Raw genomic sequence first — 18843 nt, 5'->3', positions numbered from 1 at the left:
TGAAAAATAAAGAATTTCAAAAAAGAAATATGTGAACAGGTGAGTCCACCACTTCATCCATCAATCCATTCTCTATACACCGCTTTATCCTCACTAGGGTCACAGGGGGTGCTGGAGCCTTTCTCAGCTGACTCGAGCGAAGGCAGGGGACACCCTGGACAGGTCGCCTGTCTGTCACAGGGCTACATATACAGACAAACAGTCACACTTGCATTCACACCTACGGACAATTTAGAGTAAACAATTAACCTCAGCATATTTTTGGACTGTGGGAGGAAGCCAGAGTGCCCGGAGAAAACCCACGCATGCACAGGGAGAACATGCAAGCTCCATGCAGAAAGATCCCAGGCCCAGGCTGGGATTTGAACCGGGGATCTTCTTGCTGCAAGGCGACAGTGCTAACCACTACCCCGCTGTCTACCACTCATTCAAATTGTTCATATGAATTTTTTATCACATGTCTGTGTTATGTTACAATATTAAATCTGTGGTCACCTCAGACACCAGCCACCATTAAATGGTTTTATTTTACATATTTATTTTAAAGACTCAATAAGGAATTGACAAACTTGAGCCTTCTGGAGCTTTAAACTCCTACCATTAGTTTTAAATTCCTTTAAAAACACAAAATAAAATAAATGTATGTCTTAATTCTTCACACATTTTATGTATTTATTCTGATGATGTCAAAGAACTGCTTGTATAACCTAAACCAAAAAAAAACAATTGGTTGCAAGGACATTTTAAAAGCAGCAATAAAATGAACCAAGTTTGTTGTGTTTTAAAATCTTTGTTGTCATAAGAGAACATTCTAGAATCTTTAAAGAGGTGAAGGAGGTGAAAACTCTTCAGTTTGCTGAGGAGTTCTTGAGAGAAAGGTCACAGCATTTTGTGAAGAGATCAAACTACGACCACAATGTTCTCCTGTATAGGAAAACGCAGAAAGGTCAGTATCTGATTCTCTGTTGTCTACACTGTTCATTTGATTTCATGGATTGAGATGATTTGCACAGAACTGTGACAATCTTCATGTGTTTGTTGATATTTTTCTGTTTTTCAGTTAGGTATGTGTGTGTGACATTTCCTCACAAGTGATTTTCTATCTGTTTAACAGGAAAAAGTTAGTAATCAGGATTCCCCTGATGGTCCAACCACCACAGTCTCAAGTCCAGCTGAAAAAAACCCCAAAAAGACTTGGTGGTTTGGCAGATGGCTCTGTCATGTCAAGGTACGTTTTACTTATTATTTGTTCTACAATTTACTGTTATTTTCCACATTTCCCTGTTTTGTTAGTTCAGATAATGGGTAAAATCATAGAAAATATATATATATTTTAATGTTATTTTTGAATAGTTCAGTATTCTATCTTTTTTTTTTCAAACTTGATCAAAATGTCTGGTGTTTTTGCTGCCAGATTTTGCCATTTTTAAGTTTAACAAAGCTAAATATGTCAAATATAACCAGTGAACAAACAATGCAGTATGTTGTCTGTCTCGGCTCTCTTAAACAGTTATTTTTTTTGTATTTGTATCCTGCAGACAACCAGGAATCAAGTGATTCAACTGATTCCAATAGAAGACACGGACGAGATGTATGAAATTCTCTTTCTTTCTGTTCCCTTTTAAATTGATTGAACACATTATATTGGTGTTATTTCCATTTTGTTCACTCCATGCAGTACAATTATAGCTGTGTTTCCTTTTATCAACAGTGTTGACACCGGCTGTAAGGACTTGTCTCCTAAAATCCCGGTCTTTGAGATGGCCATAGCAGAAAGGTATGAAAGTCTTTTACCGTCTGTTGCTGTTTGAAACTGATCATTTCAGGTGGCTGCTTTTCCACCATCTCAGATTTTGTTCAGAGTTTATTTAATTGTCATTTTAAACTAAGTTGTGTGAAATATGTTGACTAACATAACAGCTTAGCAGCACTAGAAAATGTATTATTTTCTGTATAAAAGGTGACCTAGCTGAGTCTAGGTGAAGCTAATAATCTGTGTTTCCCTTTATTACCAGTATCAACGAAATGGACCAGGAGGTTTCACCCGCCACCACCACTGCAGGGACGGCAGCAAGAAAGATTGCATGGGACACGACGGAGACGACGGAGGAGAAGAAGACACCGTGGTGGCGCCGGTTTTGTCATGTTTCCTTAAGGTATGTTTTACATCGCTAAAATTTTGCAAGTATTATCATTATTTTCCATCTAAAAAAATGATGTAGCTGACTCAAGGTTAAGTTCACAACATTTATGCTTTGTCATCTTGTTGTGATTGAAACTTGCTAGCTTAAATTCTTTGCTCGTGTTCCAGGCTGTGAAGCCATTTTAGGAGTTGAATATCTACAGAATATTTCACAGATGTTAGTTTTGGGTCCCAAATAACAAATAAGTAAATTTTGAACAAAATGTGAGAGTTCAGCAAAATGTTTCCAAAATTTTGACTGATCTGACACAGACTGACTGTGAACATATTAAAGATTTGCTTTTACTTGATCAAATCAGCAAAGGTCCAGTCATTGTCGCAGGATCATGAAGTCAACTAAAATCTGTGTTTCCCTTTATTACCAGTGTCAACGAAAAGTACCAGGTTTCACCCGCCACCACCACGCCTGAAATCCCTGTTTTTGAGACGGCCATAGCAGAAAGGTATGAAAGTCTTTTACTGTCTGTTGCTGTTTGAAACTGATCATTTCAGGTGGCTGCTTTTCCACCATCTCAGATTTTGTTCAGAGTTTAATTGTCGTTTTAAACTAAGTTGTGTGAAATATGTTGACTAACATAACAGCTTAGCAGCACTAGAAAATGTATTATTTTCTGTATTAAAGGTGACCTAGCTGAGTCTAGGTGAAGCTAATAATCTGTGTTTCCCTTTATTACCAGTATCAACGAAATGGACCAGGAGGTTTCACCCGCCACCACCACTGCAGGGACGGCAGCAGTTAAGATTGCATGGGACACGACGGAGACGACAGAGGAGAAGAAGACACCGTGGTGGCGCCGGTTTTGTGATGTTTCCTTAAGGTATGTTTTACATCGCTAAATTTTGCAAGTATTATCATTATTTTCCACCTAAAAAAATGATGTAGCTGACTCAAGGGTTAAGTTAACAACATTTATGCTTGTCAGCTTGTTGTGGTTGAAACTTGCTAGCTTAAATTCTTTGCTCGTGTTCCAGGCTGTGAAGCCATTTTAGGAGTTGAATATTTTTACAGATGTTAGTTTTGGGTCCCAAATAACAAATAAGTAAATTTTGAACAAATGTGAGAGTTCAGCAAAATGTTCCTGAATTCTGACTGATCTGACACGGACTGACCATGAACATATTAAAGATTTACTTTACTTGATCAAAGCAGCAAAGGTCCAGTCATTGTCGCAGGATCATGAAGTCAACTAAAATCTGTAGTTTCCTTTATTACCCGTGTCAGCGAAAAGGACCAGGAGGTTTCACCCGCCACCACCACTACAGGGACGGCGCAAGGAAGATGGCGTGGTGACACGACGGTGACGACGGAGAAGAAGAAGACACCGTGGTGGCGCCGGTTTTGTCATGTTTCCCTAAGGTATGTTTTACATGGCTAAATGTTGCAAATATTATCACTGAACATCTGTTAAAGTAACATGTGGAGACTGAATGTGGGGATGGGAATGTGGGAAGCTAGGGGAACTGGGAAATTACAAAAATAATAAGCTATAATATTCAAAATATTAATAAAAAATGTTCTATATAATTACTAAAAAACTATCAAAAAGATATATATATATATATTATATATATATATATATATATATATATATATATATATATATATCTCATCAAAATATTAGTCTAAAATATTGTATATAATTATCAAAATATTTATCAAAAATATCATATATAAAAATCTGAATATTAATATAACATTTATCTATAACAATCTCAATATCAATGTAAATTTTATATATAAATTAAATAGTTATCTAAAATTGTATATATAATAAGCTAAATATTAATCAAAATTGTATATATAATCTAAACTGATTAATACAAAATTTAAAAAAAAAACAATTAAATTGAAAAATCCACAATAAAAACATCAAGTCTCACAATTTAATTTCACAGAATATTAAGTGGCTGTTATCAACATTTTTCTTCATTGTTTGAAAACAATGTCAGCAACTTAACATGTTTCCTCTTTCTAACATGTTTTTATTCTCTCTTTTTTCCTAGGAAGTGTCAATAGCTTTGTGTTGTTATTCTCTCTCTGTCTCTCTCTGTCTCTCTCTGTCTCTTCTGTCTCTCTCTGTCTGTCTCTCTCTGTCTGTCTGTCTGTCTGTCTGTCTGTCTGTCTCTCTCTCTCTCTCTCTCTCTCTCTCTCTCTCTCTCTCTCTCTCTCTCTCTCTCTCTCTCTCTCTCTCTCTCTCTCTCTCTCTCTCTCTCTCTCTCCTTTCTCTCTCTCTCTCTCTCTCTCTCTCTCTCTCTCAACCTGGCCGGCCAGCAGCAGATGGGTCCCCCCCACATGAGTCTGGTTCTGCTCAAGGTTTTTTCCCCTGTTAAAAGGGTTCTTTCCTTGCCACTGTCGCCTTCAGGCTTGCTCTGTGGGGGTTCAGGCCGTATGGGTTCTCTCAAGCTTTTTGACACAATCTGAACTGCTATTGACGCTATGTAAATAAAATTGCATTGAATTGAATGTACTTTTGATCGTTTCTTGACTAAATGTAGAAAAATTTGACATCAAGATGTGGTCATCTATTCATGAAACTTGACTGACAACTTCTATTCTGTGTCACTGACAAACAAGAACAGCTGAAATACAAGAGTGTGTCATTTGCGATACAGACCTGAACTATAAAAGAGAGTTGGAACAGGATGTGTTGTCATCGTCTGACTTTATTTATCTGACCATTTTCTGGATATTTTACAAGAAAACTGATTGTTCAGTTGTTGATGTTTATGCATGCCATTTTCTTTTGTTTCTTTTGGTTTGCCTTTCAGCTTGCATCATGTAACTGTCAGTGCTCACAATAGTGACCTCTCACTTCTGTTTGTTGCTCTGAGTTATTTTCTGTTTCTTCCTGTGTGACCCGACAATCTGTATCTTGGAGCCACATCGCACTTCATCTCAGAGGCTGAGGTCAATGTGTGCCCATTATATATGACTTTTTGCTGTAAAATGCTCCATGTAAATACAGCAGTACGAGGATGGACGGACCAGGCTTTGGTGGCATTGCTTTACCAATAAGAAGTAGTTCAAATGAAAGTATTTGAATGCATGTGGTGCATTTAGCCTCACTACGTGGAGAGCCTTTTGCAGGAAAAGTGTAAAGTGTAACCACAGGGGTGAATATGTGTGTACGAGTTGTACACTATGAATGCCCTCCATCGACCTCGAGCTCCTCCTGCTGACTGTGATGCAGTTTATTATTGTGTTGCTTCATTCACAAGCAACCTCTGAATGCAAACTGAACATAAATGTAGTTCGGAAGGCAGTTTAGCTGCACAGGAACATCATTACTTTGATATCTTTGATGAAATCTATGTAATGTGAATTGAAATATTGTGCTCTCATGTTGCCAAAAGTGATGATATTTCCTAATCAGAGCTGAAAATCTGATTAGGAAACATCAGGGAGGATGGTAGAGGAACAAAATATTCCCAACAACATACATGGCAGTTCTTAAGAGGCCTTATTGATGAGGAGGTCAATACTAGAACTGCACCCATGAAGCCGAGGCTCTTGAGCTTCCAGGAGTTGTAAGCTGCGCTCCGGAACTTGGCAAACTAACAAGTTCCATTCCCAACACACATATGCCCTGGTACGTCACTTCAGACTGTAGTGCAAATGTGAAGACAGAAAGGACATAACAGGAGCTTTCTTTTAAAGGAGCAGAGGAGGTTAATGATAAGAAATGGTATCATGTACTGCAGCATCAGAAACTGTCAAAGCTTCATGATGGAGCAGTTAATACTACCAGGGAAGCTGCATACACCAGTCAGAACCGCTCTTAATGATGACTCATGGCACTTTGGGCTTGGCAGTAAACAAATGCTACATTTTTACAAAAATATGCTGCAATTCTGACAAAGCCATATGAGGGAGAATGGCCTTGCCAGAGTACTGTGCTCTCTGAGTGCTTTTATAGTTCAAAATTTGAGAGACTCAGGTATACTGTATGCATGCAAACAAACAAAATCTAAAAAAAAAAAAAAAGAAACAGTTTCAAGACCGACCTCTATACTACCGTACCCGTAGCCTGTGGCCTACGGATACGGCACTTTCCCTTACCATAAATATTAATGAGCCGGCTGATGAACGCGCTTCGTGATTGGCTGGTAATCCGACGGACATAAATATTAATGAGCCGGCGACGCTGATGAAAGCGCTTCCGTGATTCGAGGTGAATCTGCGGAATGAATGGCGGAACTAACAGCCAGCAAACTATAAGTATTTTTTTACCTTCAAAAGTAGCGACAGACTATTACATATTAACAACCTAAACAAAACCCTGACGTATTTTCTGCGTCTGTCAACACAGACCCTGTCACAGTCACTTTAATGTTAGCGGACTCTGTTGAATGGCTAAGTTACATAACCACAAACAAATCTCACAATATCACAGTAAATCGAGTAAATGTTTTTTTTTAATTCACGCCGAATTAAAGAGCTGTTCCTCACCATTCACGAGTGTTTGTTTCATATTCGACATCCTTAATTTTATCTTGTAAATTAGCGTCCGAAATTAAATGGGAGCATTTGCAATGGAGTTCGTCAGCCGCTTCCACCACTGAACGTGGTAAACTAATTAATAGGAACTGGACTTCAAACAATTTAGACACGGCGTCTAAAAGCGTAAAAACTACTTTGTCTACGTAAAGTATGAGAGGAGACGGTGTATTTTTAGTTAAATTATACAATGTTCTCCGTCAAAGTCATTCATATAAACTGCCTGTAATGTGCAGCAAATAGTAGTTAACCATCGCCAGCTCTTCAGTGACCTTAACACGTCCGTACCTCTAGTTCAGATGCTATGGGTACGGGTCCGTACCTCTAGCATCAACCATTAGAAATACCATTGATAAGGCTGTCTTTAATTTCTTATGAATAACATTTCCAGTGAAAAATGCAGTCGTAATGGTGCGAGTGATATACTAAAATGGAGCAGTGATATTATTATTATTATTATTATTATTATCATTATTATTATTATTATTATTATTATTATTATTATTACCATTGTGCTGGCAGAGCTTTAAAGTTAGTGTTCAAACTGTGTCTCAAAAAATACAATTGTTTATAAGCTTGTGTTTGGAGTCGTCTTACTTTTAGGTCGATTCCTCACGTTTTTCATGGATACGTGCTATTATTTTGAAAGTGTGGACACAACTTCCGGATGATCGTACATTGCAGTAGCAGACTAATCGAAGAAAAAATATCCCAAAGAGCAGTCAAAGCTCAGCGTATGGCCATGGTATGAAGAGCGATAAAGCATTACTTGTGAAGAGTATAGATCCTTTGGAAGAGCTTTTCTTCACGGCGCTACACAGTGGAATAAATGACGACAGTTCGACAACTTCAAGAATTTCAAACAACGGACTTGTTTATTTTGGTAGATACATTTTGTACTCTCAAACAAAACAAAACTGAAATAAGATAACACTCACTCATCCATACAACAATATGCATAATACTATTTGCCATTTTATAGCGTAAAATTCCATCCTTATAGCGCTTGACGTGCGCGCTCCCGTGGACAGGGGATACACTTCCTATCGGGGGTAAGTACCTAGGCACAACACCTGTTTAGCCACAGAAAGGTAGCCTAGCTTAGCTAGACTGTATTCCCGTTATGTGTATTTGTAATACACAATATAAAGGCTGTCTGGTCCCCAGGCAAACAGAAAGGATGACAGCCTAATTTACGAGCTCCCTGACGGTTTTGCGGGATACTCCTTTAAACTTATAATACCAGTGTTCATAAGTTAATAATGGAGAAAGGGGTTACTAATAGAAGTAGAATGACCAAAAATGTTACTGAAGGCAACTGAAATCAGACAAATCAGCCGAGGCAGCTCACCGAGTTCTCTCCCGCAGCCAGAGGACGGACCAGGAGCTAGCTTGAAGAGCATCCTTCATGAACTTCGAGAGTTCAGGAATGACAACAGGGAGCACCTCGCTGATATTAAACACGAACTGAAAAGAGCAAATGACAGACTGGATGAAGCAGAAGAGAGGATAAACGAGACAGAAACCGTGCTTCAGACGACAACTTCGCTAATAAAGGGACTGCTGCAGCGCCAGGCTAATCTGGAAGCCAGGCTAATAGACCAGGAGGGCCGAGCTAGGAGAGATAAATTGAGGGTTTACGGAAGGAAAAGAGGGTAATGATATGATTGGTTTCATAGACAGTTTATTTAAAACCTCACTCGACCTCGCTCAGGATGAAGACCTTGGAATTCAGCGGGCTCACCGAGCCCTGGCGCAGAGGCCAACTGACGCTAATGCGAGGCACCGCTAGCCTAGCCGCGCTAGACCCATGTTCTGAAGGCACAACAGTGAAGGGCAGAGTCCTCTGAAGCTGGAAATGCCAGACTTTCAACCTTGTGAATGGCTTCTGAAGCCCATCAGGATTCCAACACATTCAATCAGTCACAAACCAATCAAGACAACCCACCTGTAGCCCGTGTGAAAGGCCAAGCAGCATCCTACAGAGTAGAAGAAAAAGGTAACCACACACACACACACACACACATCCAAGGGCTTCAAAGCACAACACCTCACAGCAAACCTCATTATGGCAGTGCTTGTAATAGCAATTGCTATGAAAACTCGCAGTCAACTGACATTAAGCGGATCTTTCAGTTTTTAGAAGACGCTTTTTGATATTTGGCTTTTTTCTAGCTTGTATTAACGGTCACCACTAGATGCCAGTGATGTCTAGTAGATCAGATAGGGTGGCATGCTTATATTAACATTGAATTTAATGTGCTGGTTGTTTGGTGACTTGGATTTGTTCCTACCATGTAGCCAGGTCCTACATTCCAATTTTATGGTGTCATGTTTAGTGGTAGAGATATCCTTATTTCAGATTATGGCTTTTGCCTCTAATAAACAACCTTATGTGCAGAATTCCATTCTCAGAAACATCTAAAAATCCTTTTGTTATGATTTTTGTTCTTGGCTTTGGTTCCTGTTGGCCTGATGACCACATGGAGGAGCACACTATGCGTGGTGGCAAGGTTCGGGAAGACGCACCCTCTGCTCCCCAGCCCTGAGCAGCAGGAACTTCCTCAAAAGATACCATTGCTCGAATTACATACATGTGTCTTGTTCTTGTGGTTTCAATGTTGTCTCAATATCTTCCCCAAAAGTTTAAGAGATGACTAATGCTGGAGAGACTGTAAATTACTGTAAAGAGACTGTAAAGCTTATTAGGCACAAATTATCAAACCATGGCTTTCTACAAAAATCATAAAGAACTGTGGTATTAAATTCTAAACATTTGAACAGTTGACATCTCCTTTTCTCCTGTAACCAGCCAGGGTTACAAGAAGACATCAATATCAAGTTGTATGTTGATGAACTCGTTTTGGGGAGGGAGCTGCTTGAGGCCTAAAGGTTACGATGATGGAGATCCTTTGGTCTAAAGCTGGCAGCAACTGCATAGGAGGGAGCTGTGCCTTACTGCTTGCAACCATGGCTGACATCCTGCCACAGGAAACAAAAGCAAACCTCAATGGAAAACAACAAGGCTGTTATTTTAGGGTGGCATTGTCATTTTGGAGGGCTGCTCAGTGGCGTAGTGATTAGCACTTTCGCCTTGCAGCAAGAAGATCCCTGGTTCGAATCCCGGTCTGGGCCTGGGATCTTTCTGCATGGAGTTTGCATGTTCTCCCTGAGCATGTGTGGGTTTTCTCCGGGCACTCCGGCTTCCTCCCACAGTCCAAAAACATGCTGAGGTTCATTGAGTACTCTAAATTGTCCGTAGGTGTGAATGCGAGTGTGATTGTTCGTCTGTGTATGTAGCCCTGTGACAGACTGGCGACCTGTCCTGGGTGTCCCCTGCCTTCGCCCGAGTCAGCTGGGATAGGCTCCAGCACCCCCCGCGACCCTAATGAGGATAAAGCGGTGTATAGAGGATGGATGGATGGATTGTCATTTTGGTGTTCAAAGCTGCGAAGGCAGTTAGGTTCATTTATGGTTTTTCAATGTTGAATTTTATCATTCAACTCAAAACATCCTTCAAAATGCTGTCACAGGGAAACTGCAGTTAATAATAGTTAATAATGAGTCAGATGGTCCCAATTAATACATATTTCTAAAAATTCTGTTATTAATATATAATGTTATTGCCAAATACAAACCTCACATAGTGGCGAATCTTCCGTGGGGACACGGGAGATCATGATTTGATTGACCACCCCATGTGCCCCCCTCAAAATTTTCGTTGGAAATTTACATTACTGATACTCTGATTTCTGACGCCGCTGAATGCAACTTCGTTGTCCAACTGCACCTGAATGCATCAATGACGTTAGTTTGGTCTTTTGATTGTATTTCGTTTGGATTTGAAGAAGCTTTGAATACGTTTCCTGATGCCGGAGGAGAAGACGAGCAGCTTTGTACCTTTGCGGTAAGAAGACTATGGCCGTTTCTCGGTACATAACTGTCCATACTTGCGTTCTCATGTACTCATGAAACGTCATCGTCAGACTGCATCGGACCAGACTACCGTGCACAGATATGAATCAGTAGATAGATATATATCTATGGCTGCAGCTCCCAGTGAACAGAGGGTTTTATTAGAGGAAGTCAGACACAGTCGCACAGAGCAACACTCGACCTCACACTGAAACGGAGCTACAGCTCTGTGTCTTTGACAGGATTTATTTTCAAAGCTACATGTGTGATGGTCATAATATGGTCATAATCCCTGACCTCATTAGGACTTCCACTAGATCGGCTAACTTCCGTCACTCCATGGACGCTGTTGTCGGTAATGTAGGATTAATTTTTCATTTGGGCTTGACAAAGTCAAGAACAAAAATATTCAGAGCAAGTGGAGCAGCTAGCTAATGCTTATTACAGTTTGATTTACATTTTCAAAATCAGATTTTTGAAATCACGTAATTTTTCCATAAAACAAATCACAGCTTTTATTTTGTAGAGAACCTGAAAATGTTGTTTATCCGTAATTCCGCTAACTTGACTGAACGTGGGCTGCAGTTCCCGTTATTTAAACATCAATATGATATATAAATGCAGATGGACTTCATATATTTCACTATGCAGAAATTTTTATTTTTGTCCAGTATATTTTACAGACATAAACATATTTGATAGAAATATTAGAAATGGATATGTTTCCTCATTATAATTAAGTTAATGCCATTAAATGTTCATTAGTGATTAATCTTTAGCGTGAAAATTTTACTTTACAGATAGTTTATATGGTCATTTTAAGGTAAAACATTAAAGGAGGGTTTTCTTAGGTAAATGAATTTAAGGTTTAATTGCATGAAATCTTTCAGTCAATGTTGTGTTTCTTTCAGTTTGAAATATCTAAATTTAATTAATACAGCTCAATCAGTTACATTTTATATTATTAAGAATCTTATTTATTTTAACACTATCAGTTCATTGAGTATTTCAGAGCCAGTTTTTTTTCATTTTAATTATTGGTATTTAAAGTGATGTTATTAAAATATAATTGAAGAGTTCATTTGCAAAAACAGATAACTCCGTTTTCATAAATTTTCAGAAAACCTTTTTATTTATAGTTTACTTGAGATAATGTCAATCAAACTGAAGTTGAGTGGATTTGACACAGTAGAAAAATACATGACAAAATGGAAAAAAAATAAATTATTGGTGTTATTATTATTAGCTCAAGTAAACAATAAAAAAAGAGTTTTCTGAAAATTTATAAAACGGTGTTACCTGTTTTTGCAAATGAACTCTTCAATTGTAATGAAACAGCAGCAACATAAGAAACAACCAAATACAAAGAAAGTGCAGCTATTTTAATATGAAAAAATGATCCATCAGTTAGAACATGGTTAGTTAGAACAAAGAGCAGCTAAAATTAAGTTAAGTTAGCAAAACTACGGATAAGCAACGTTTCCTTTTACTTCCAGAAAAATAAAAGCCTCATATTTACTATTTATTAAAAAATCCCTAAAAGCAACACTTCCAAGTGTGTTTTAGTTTGTTGGTGTTTATTGGTGGAGCAGCAGCACATTTTCGACAGACAGTTTTACTGTCCGTTGTCTTGTTTTAATCAGGTTTCAGTTCAGTGATTCAGTCCTTTGGCTGATTGGACTAACAGACACTGAAGGACTCCGACAGCTGGTTGGTAATAAATGATAATTTACTGATCGGTGCCAGTTTTAATTAACTTTATGTTGAACTTCAGAGTCAGATATAATGTGGGCAGTGAACCCCAGGAGTTGGTGGAGTCTATTTGTGTGTGTTGACCAGAGAAGAGAGTTAGCAAACAGTGAATATTAGCTTTAATGTAAATTAGCAAGCACAAAATGACAGGATGTTGCCTAAAACTGTCATGTATGATATGTGGTTCAAAAACTGTCATAGTGCAGTATATTGTCAAAATAGTTTGTTATTCAAGAAAACATCAGAGTATAATATGTGGTCTAAAAAATGCCATAGAATAAAATAGTTCATTGCACAAGTAAAAGTATAGTAATTTTTAAAACTGTTCAAATGCTTATATGTTGCTAAAAAACAACAACAACAAAAAACGTCATAGTAATATGTCAATTAAAAAAGCCTATAGAATAGCATGTCGCTTTAAGAACGTCAGAGTTTAGCCTTTGGTCCACAAAACGTTCTGTCCTAGCTGTCTGAAGTAGGTGAGGAGCAACGCAAAAACAATCCAAACACTGGTTTCCAGAGGGTTAGACGAGTATTTATTTGAAAGAGTAAGTTTACAACAACACAACATGTGAGGAGGTTAAAAGCAAATGGGTGTTACTAAAATAAAAATAAACAGAACTAAAAGTGAACTTCAGGTTGACATTGATGGGCATTCCAACCAGGAACAAAGTAAAAGATCATCAATACGAAATAAAAACTTTTCCTGTTCACATCTTAAAACCCAAAAACACACCGCAGTAGTACCCTAAACCAAAACTACCAATGGGTTCCCTGTTTTTCCTTTCTGAACAATCCAAAGGTCCCTCTCTATCTCCCCACACATCCACCAACCACTGGAGCACATCTCCAAAGTTCTGCTGAAACTCAGCTTCCCCTCAGAAGAAGTGCCGCCAGATGAAGGAGCCTTTTGAGAGGCAGCTGGCATCGTGATTGGATAGTACTTTGGTTTGTTCCAATCCAGCTTCAGCTCCAGAGACGGCAAGTGAGACAAGTCAACGGAGGCCGGGTGGACGAAGGCATGCAGCTGAGTACAATCCAGAAAACAACAGAGGAGTGGAGCGGCCCAGGACCAGAACAGACAGAGTAGCATGGTATGTCTCTGAGAAAACATCATAGTATAGCCTTTGGTATGAAAAACGCCATCATAGACTGTACAAATAACAAGTCAAAGGAAAAAGACATACATTGTAGAATTGTAGTAATTGTGGGCTGACTGATTTACTGATTATCAGTATTTTAATTTTTACTGATTTACGGGAATAAATCGATTTAAAAATGGTGCTACTTTGGCTCTGAACCTTTATCTAGCTGTGGTTGCGCTGTCTTCTTCAGTGATTTGATTGGTTATACATCACGAATAAAACTCCTTTAACTTAACATCTGTAAACAAAACAAAAACGTATCAACAAAGTTTTCTGTTAGTTTGTGTTCTTCTAAGTTTAACTCCAAGATTTTAAATACTTTCATTTCGTGCAAATGAATATCTGCTCCAAATGTCTCACCAATAATCATTATCAGTCTTAAAAACCCACAAAACACCCCTCTATACTCGACCACGGTCTGGTTCCCTCTTCTATAAATCTGCTTGGAATCTTCCACTTCCTGTTTGTCAAAGTGGCCTTGTACCTGGACAGGTTTTGTTGGAGCTCATGCAGCAAATATTTTGGGTAACTGCACTTTAATATGGATGGATGACACTGAATTAGAGTCTGTTTTAATGAGACTGAGTTCAGATGTGTAGCTCTGTCATTAAATAGGAAATTATTTCTCAGAATTCACAGAGAAAAGTCTGAAATGTTTGCTAGGTTAGCGTCCTACATGTCCTTTGGCTCAGCTAAAGCTAACTCTCTCCAACTTCTGCATCTCTTGAGTTGCTTGTTGTTCAAATATCTTGAAGCTCAGAAAGTCTGAGATGTTTGTTCAAAATAAGCTCATTCTCAAGTCTTATCTGAACTGTCCTCTTTTTATTTGAACTTTCCCTAAACTTAGGAGTTAATGACAGAGCAGCACATCCAGACTCAGTCTCATTTATGTAGAGATTAAACTTCAGTGTCATTCATTGATGTTAAAGTGCAGTTTTTCAAATGTTTGTTGCACACGCTTCCGACCAAACCAGTCCAGGTGGAAGACGATGTGAAGAGAAGCTCCAGAGGATGAATATCACACATTTATGTTGGAAATAAATGTCCTTTAATTAGACATTGTCATGCAAAAGTTGGATTTCCCTTTAATGATGTTTAAATCTTTGTTGAGTGTTTTGTTGATGTTGGTTTCTAAATGTTTTTTGACACTCGGCCCCAAAGATTAAAACCTTCTACGGCTCACAAGCTGCAACAATTCACACATTATCAACTATCTTTCTGACTAAACTGAGATAAAAAGTGAAAAACTGCCTGATTCCTGCATCGTGAATATAAATCTTTTTGGTTTTTATGACAGTAAACTAAATATTTGGGTTTGACATTTTATAAACCAAAACAAGAAATGAATTACTGGAGAAAACAGATTAATGGACAAAGAAAATGTGTCTTCCAACATATATGGCTGAATTCCTCCAACATTACAATATACATACAATTTAAATTCAATTTTATTTGTATAACGCCAATTACAGGTCAAATTGTCTCAAGATGCTTTATTTTTCTATTTTTTTGTCATATTTAAAATATGACAAAGTAAGAAATTTAATCATTATCAAGTTGAACATCTGGATCGAGGTTGATAAATGTTGACCTCCCTTCATTTCTCTGGAGCCGACTCCATGGATTGTAGGGATGCTGGTTAAAGACCTGGGGCCTCATTTATAAAACATTGCGTAGGATTCATACTAAAGTTTGCGTACGCCGAAAATCCGAAATGGGCGTATGCCCTTTGCCCCTGATTTATAAAACTTTGCGTAAGCACAGCTGCACGCAATTTCTTGATAAATCACACACCAGCTGGAAGATTGCACAGGTGGATCCACCTCACATTCCGCCCACAACACACCCACATTTTACCATGAATGGTCAATGCAAAGTAACTCATGAATGTATCTGTATATAAATAAGCTGCGGGATCCACGGCATTTCACGCAGCGCCGGCCGGCAGTCTTTTCACTGCTGTGGGTCAGGATGAATGAATCATGTGTTGACCCAGGCCACCCTGCCACTAAATTTGCTATGATCATGTCCGATGTACAAATAATTTGTAAACTGATTGAATGTACATTTTTTCGGTTCACATAGACAAATTCATTTTCACTCGGGGGTTGTGGTGTGAAGCATGTGTGCCTGCGTGCCTGTACAGGGCTGATTAATGGTTGGACGCTCATCCCATTTGGCCGCATATGGATAAATAAACAAAATTCTTTACTTTTTTTGCCTTTTTACTGTGATAGTTGCAGTGAAGAGTGACAGGAAATGGGGAGAAGAGTCTGGGGAAGACATGCATAAAAGTGCCGCAGGCCGGAATCAAACCCGGGCCACTGCGTCGGAGACCACCCCTGCAAATGGGTCTTCTGCTTTCCCCGATGAGCCATACGGGCGCCGGGTGATCAGTAAACAAAATTATTTAGTAAAGATCACCGCACCGGCCCCAGATGTGGACCGGCCCTTCGGTCAAACGACCGAATGAAATAACGTTCAATCTGCCCCTGTTGATATATGAACATAGTTCTGCGAATACAGTCGTCGGCTGAATGACGCACTATATGAACATCTACAACAATGAGGGTTTATGATTATCCGGCTCTACAAGTCTAATATGTGATAACAATAAAGGTTTGAGATCAATCTGGTTTCACTTCGCCACTTCACCCTCCGGCACTGCCGTTCCCTCTGTCTCCAAAATGTGCTTAAGCAAGCATCAAAGTTGGCGCACCGGTGCGCACATTCTCACGCCAAGTTTGTTTTAGAAATCACAACGGACACAGCGTATGCCACTTTCTACGCAAAGTTTGTGATTTACGCCCTGTTTTGTGCGTAAGCAAGCATCAAGAATCAAGGTTGGCGCACCGGTGCGCACATTCTCACGCCAAGTTTGTGCACGTACGCCACTTTCTACGCAAAGGTTGTGATTTATAAAAATAAATCACAACCTTTGCGTAGAAAGTGGCGTATGCCACTTTCTAGCCCTGTTTGTGCGTGCGCAAACTTTATAAATGAGGCCCCTACTCTTCTAGTCGTCTTCCTTCTAGTCGCTGTAAAAAGGTACTCCATCCTCGCTGACTTCAACACCTCTTCATGACAACTTGTTCTGCCTTCGACCTCGTGGAAACTCCAAAAACTCGGGAAAACTCGTCGAGACTCGGATTTTCATAAAACTCATTGAGCGAGGGAAGGTGTGGTGGGCGGTGGGGGAGTAGAGGGGGGCAGTGGGGGGGTTGAGCGGGGAGGCCACCACCCACCTCCCCTCCTACTCTCCGCCCTGACTCCACCCAGACCCCACCTTGGCTCCACCCATGTGGTCACTTTATTAGGAACAGAAACTACGATGTCAAAGGGACGACGAATTTATTTCTTTTTATCTGATCTGTTATTCTTATCTGATATTCTTAACACATTGAGTTAAGAATATGCCTATGGAGCTGCAGGTCACTGATTCAAGACCAGACCCTTCTTAAATTTTTTGAAAAACTTAGACAAAGACAACCAACAAAAACTGCCAGTGGTGGGTCTTGAACCTACTACCTTCTGCTTGGTAGTCTCTCCTCTTATTCTCCTGAGCTACTATTTCTTCTTTTTTTGTGCATTTATCATCGATTTTCTGCCATTTTCGAGGTTTTTTTTTGTTTTTTTTTTAACTCGAGTCTCGACTCGACTGTTTTTCTCAGGAGGTTGGACTTCAGCCTTTGTGCTGGAGGGTTGAACCCTTAGTTCCAACACTTTTCAAAGCCTCCACACCTCCCAAGTACTCAGGACCTGAGCTTTCACACAGTCTGTGGGCTGCAATTTTCGAAGTCCCACAGTATGTCTCTGTTGGTTTGAACTTTCAGACAGTCTGAGGTCTGAAATTTTCTAAGTTCCTGAGCAGTTATCTGTTAGTTTGAACTTTTAGACAGTCCAAAGACTGACATTTTCTAATTTCTTGAGTCGTTCTGTCTTAGTTTGAACCTTTAAACCGTTCAAGGACTGAAGTTTTAAAAGTTTCTCAGCATTTCTGTTAGTTTGAACTGTCTGGTTAACAGAAGCCCTAAAACTTGTGACTATGATTCTTGATTTCACATTTAGACCATCCATCCGAGTTATTCTCAGACTTTCACCTGTGGGTTCTTTAGAAATCCTGAACAAACTTTGATTCTCTTCACTGAACAGTAAAGTTAGTGGAGATCAGAAGGTAACATTAGTTTGATCGATGCCTTCAACTACTAGTAGACTTTATCTGGAAAGCAGTTTTCTGAAATGAGCGCTTAGTAAATCTGTCCACAATCAAACCAAGAACACAGAAAGAGGAAATGTTTGAAGAAACAACTTGATGTTTTCATTTCAGACTAGAAAACGCTTTAAGACCATTATCTGTTTTTGCTCTTTTTGATCGTTTTATTGTGTCTTCTGTTTAATTTGATCTTTTAAAGTCTAACTGGTGTCTTTTCAAATGCTTTGTTTTTAGTGTGATTCTTCTTAAATGTTTAGTTTTGGTCTTCTCTCCCCTTTTATTCTTTTCTAATGTCTGATTTGATTTTTAAATGCTTTGTCTTTTTAATGTTGTTTATTCAAATGTTTTATTGGCTTGTTTGAAAAATTTCCTTTTCTTTCCCAGTGTTTAAATTTTAAATTAAATCTTTAAGGTTTTTCTTTTTAAATGTTTTATCACTTTTTAATGTTTAATTTTCTTTTTAAATGCTTAATTGTATTTTGTTTAATTCCTTTTTAAAGTTTTATTGTCTTTAAGATTTAATTTTCTAATTAACATGACATTTTTTAATTAAATGTTTTGTCTTTTTATAGGTTTAATAATCTATTTCAATGTCTTGTAATTTTTTTAAATGTTTAATATTCTTGTTTAATTATATTTTTAAAACATTTAATTATCTAAAATATTTCAACTTTAATGTTTAATATTTCTGTTGAAAAAAATGTTTAATTGCATAATTACATATTTTGTATCTTCTGTTTAATTATCTAATTAAATATTGTCTGTTTAATATAATTTAATTAATATTTTTTACAAGTTTTATTGAATTCAATGTTTCTCCTATTATGTAATTGCTTTTTTAATGTAATTTATTTGTTTAATCTTTTTTTCTGTCAAGATATTAACCCCAACCTTAAAAATGAAAAACCCTTAAATCACAATGAAAATACTTCTGTTGTCACAATCAGGAGTTAGTCAATTATTCAGTTTATCAATTCAACTTTATTTGTTTAGCACCTTTCACACAGATGACAAAACTAAACAAGTAAAGAGAAAAAACTGATTAAAACTCAAACATTTAAAAAAAGATTTAACGTGGTAAAATGTTGTGTCCAGGGGATGGAGGGAGTTTATTGAA

General features: G+C 38.2%; 1 protein-coding gene and 1 long non-coding RNA gene across 2 annotated transcripts; both read left to right on the top strand.

The window, feature by feature from the left end:
* The first annotated feature begins 121 nt into the window (after window positions 1–121).
* On the top strand, window positions 122–3182 carry LOC127531679 (uncharacterized). Its single transcript, XM_051941502.1, has 8 exons — window positions 122–946; window positions 1115–1228; window positions 1539–1591; window positions 1712–1777; window positions 2016–2156; window positions 2569–2646; window positions 2881–3021; window positions 3176–3182. The coding sequence occupies exons 1-8, from the start codon at window positions 917–919 to the stop codon at window positions 3180–3182; spliced, it is 630 nt and encodes a 209-aa protein (XP_051797462.1). The 5' UTR covers window positions 122–916.
* Window positions 3183–3474: 292 nt separating this feature from the next.
* Window positions 3475–4667, top strand: LOC127531670 (uncharacterized). Its single transcript, XR_007938815.1, has 2 exons — window positions 3475–3560; window positions 4208–4667. It is a non-coding gene; the product is annotated as an uncharacterized LOC127531670 (long non-coding RNA).
* The last annotated feature ends 14176 nt before the right edge of the window (window positions 4668–18843 follow it).

The sequence above is a fragment of the Acanthochromis polyacanthus genome, chromosome 21 (assembly GCF_021347895.1).
Source record: "Acanthochromis polyacanthus isolate Apoly-LR-REF ecotype Palm Island chromosome 21, KAUST_Apoly_ChrSc, whole genome shotgun sequence".
Lineage (NCBI taxonomy): Eukaryota > Metazoa > Chordata > Actinopteri > Pomacentridae > Acanthochromis > Acanthochromis polyacanthus.
This window is presented reverse-complemented; position numbering and strand designations above follow the sequence as displayed.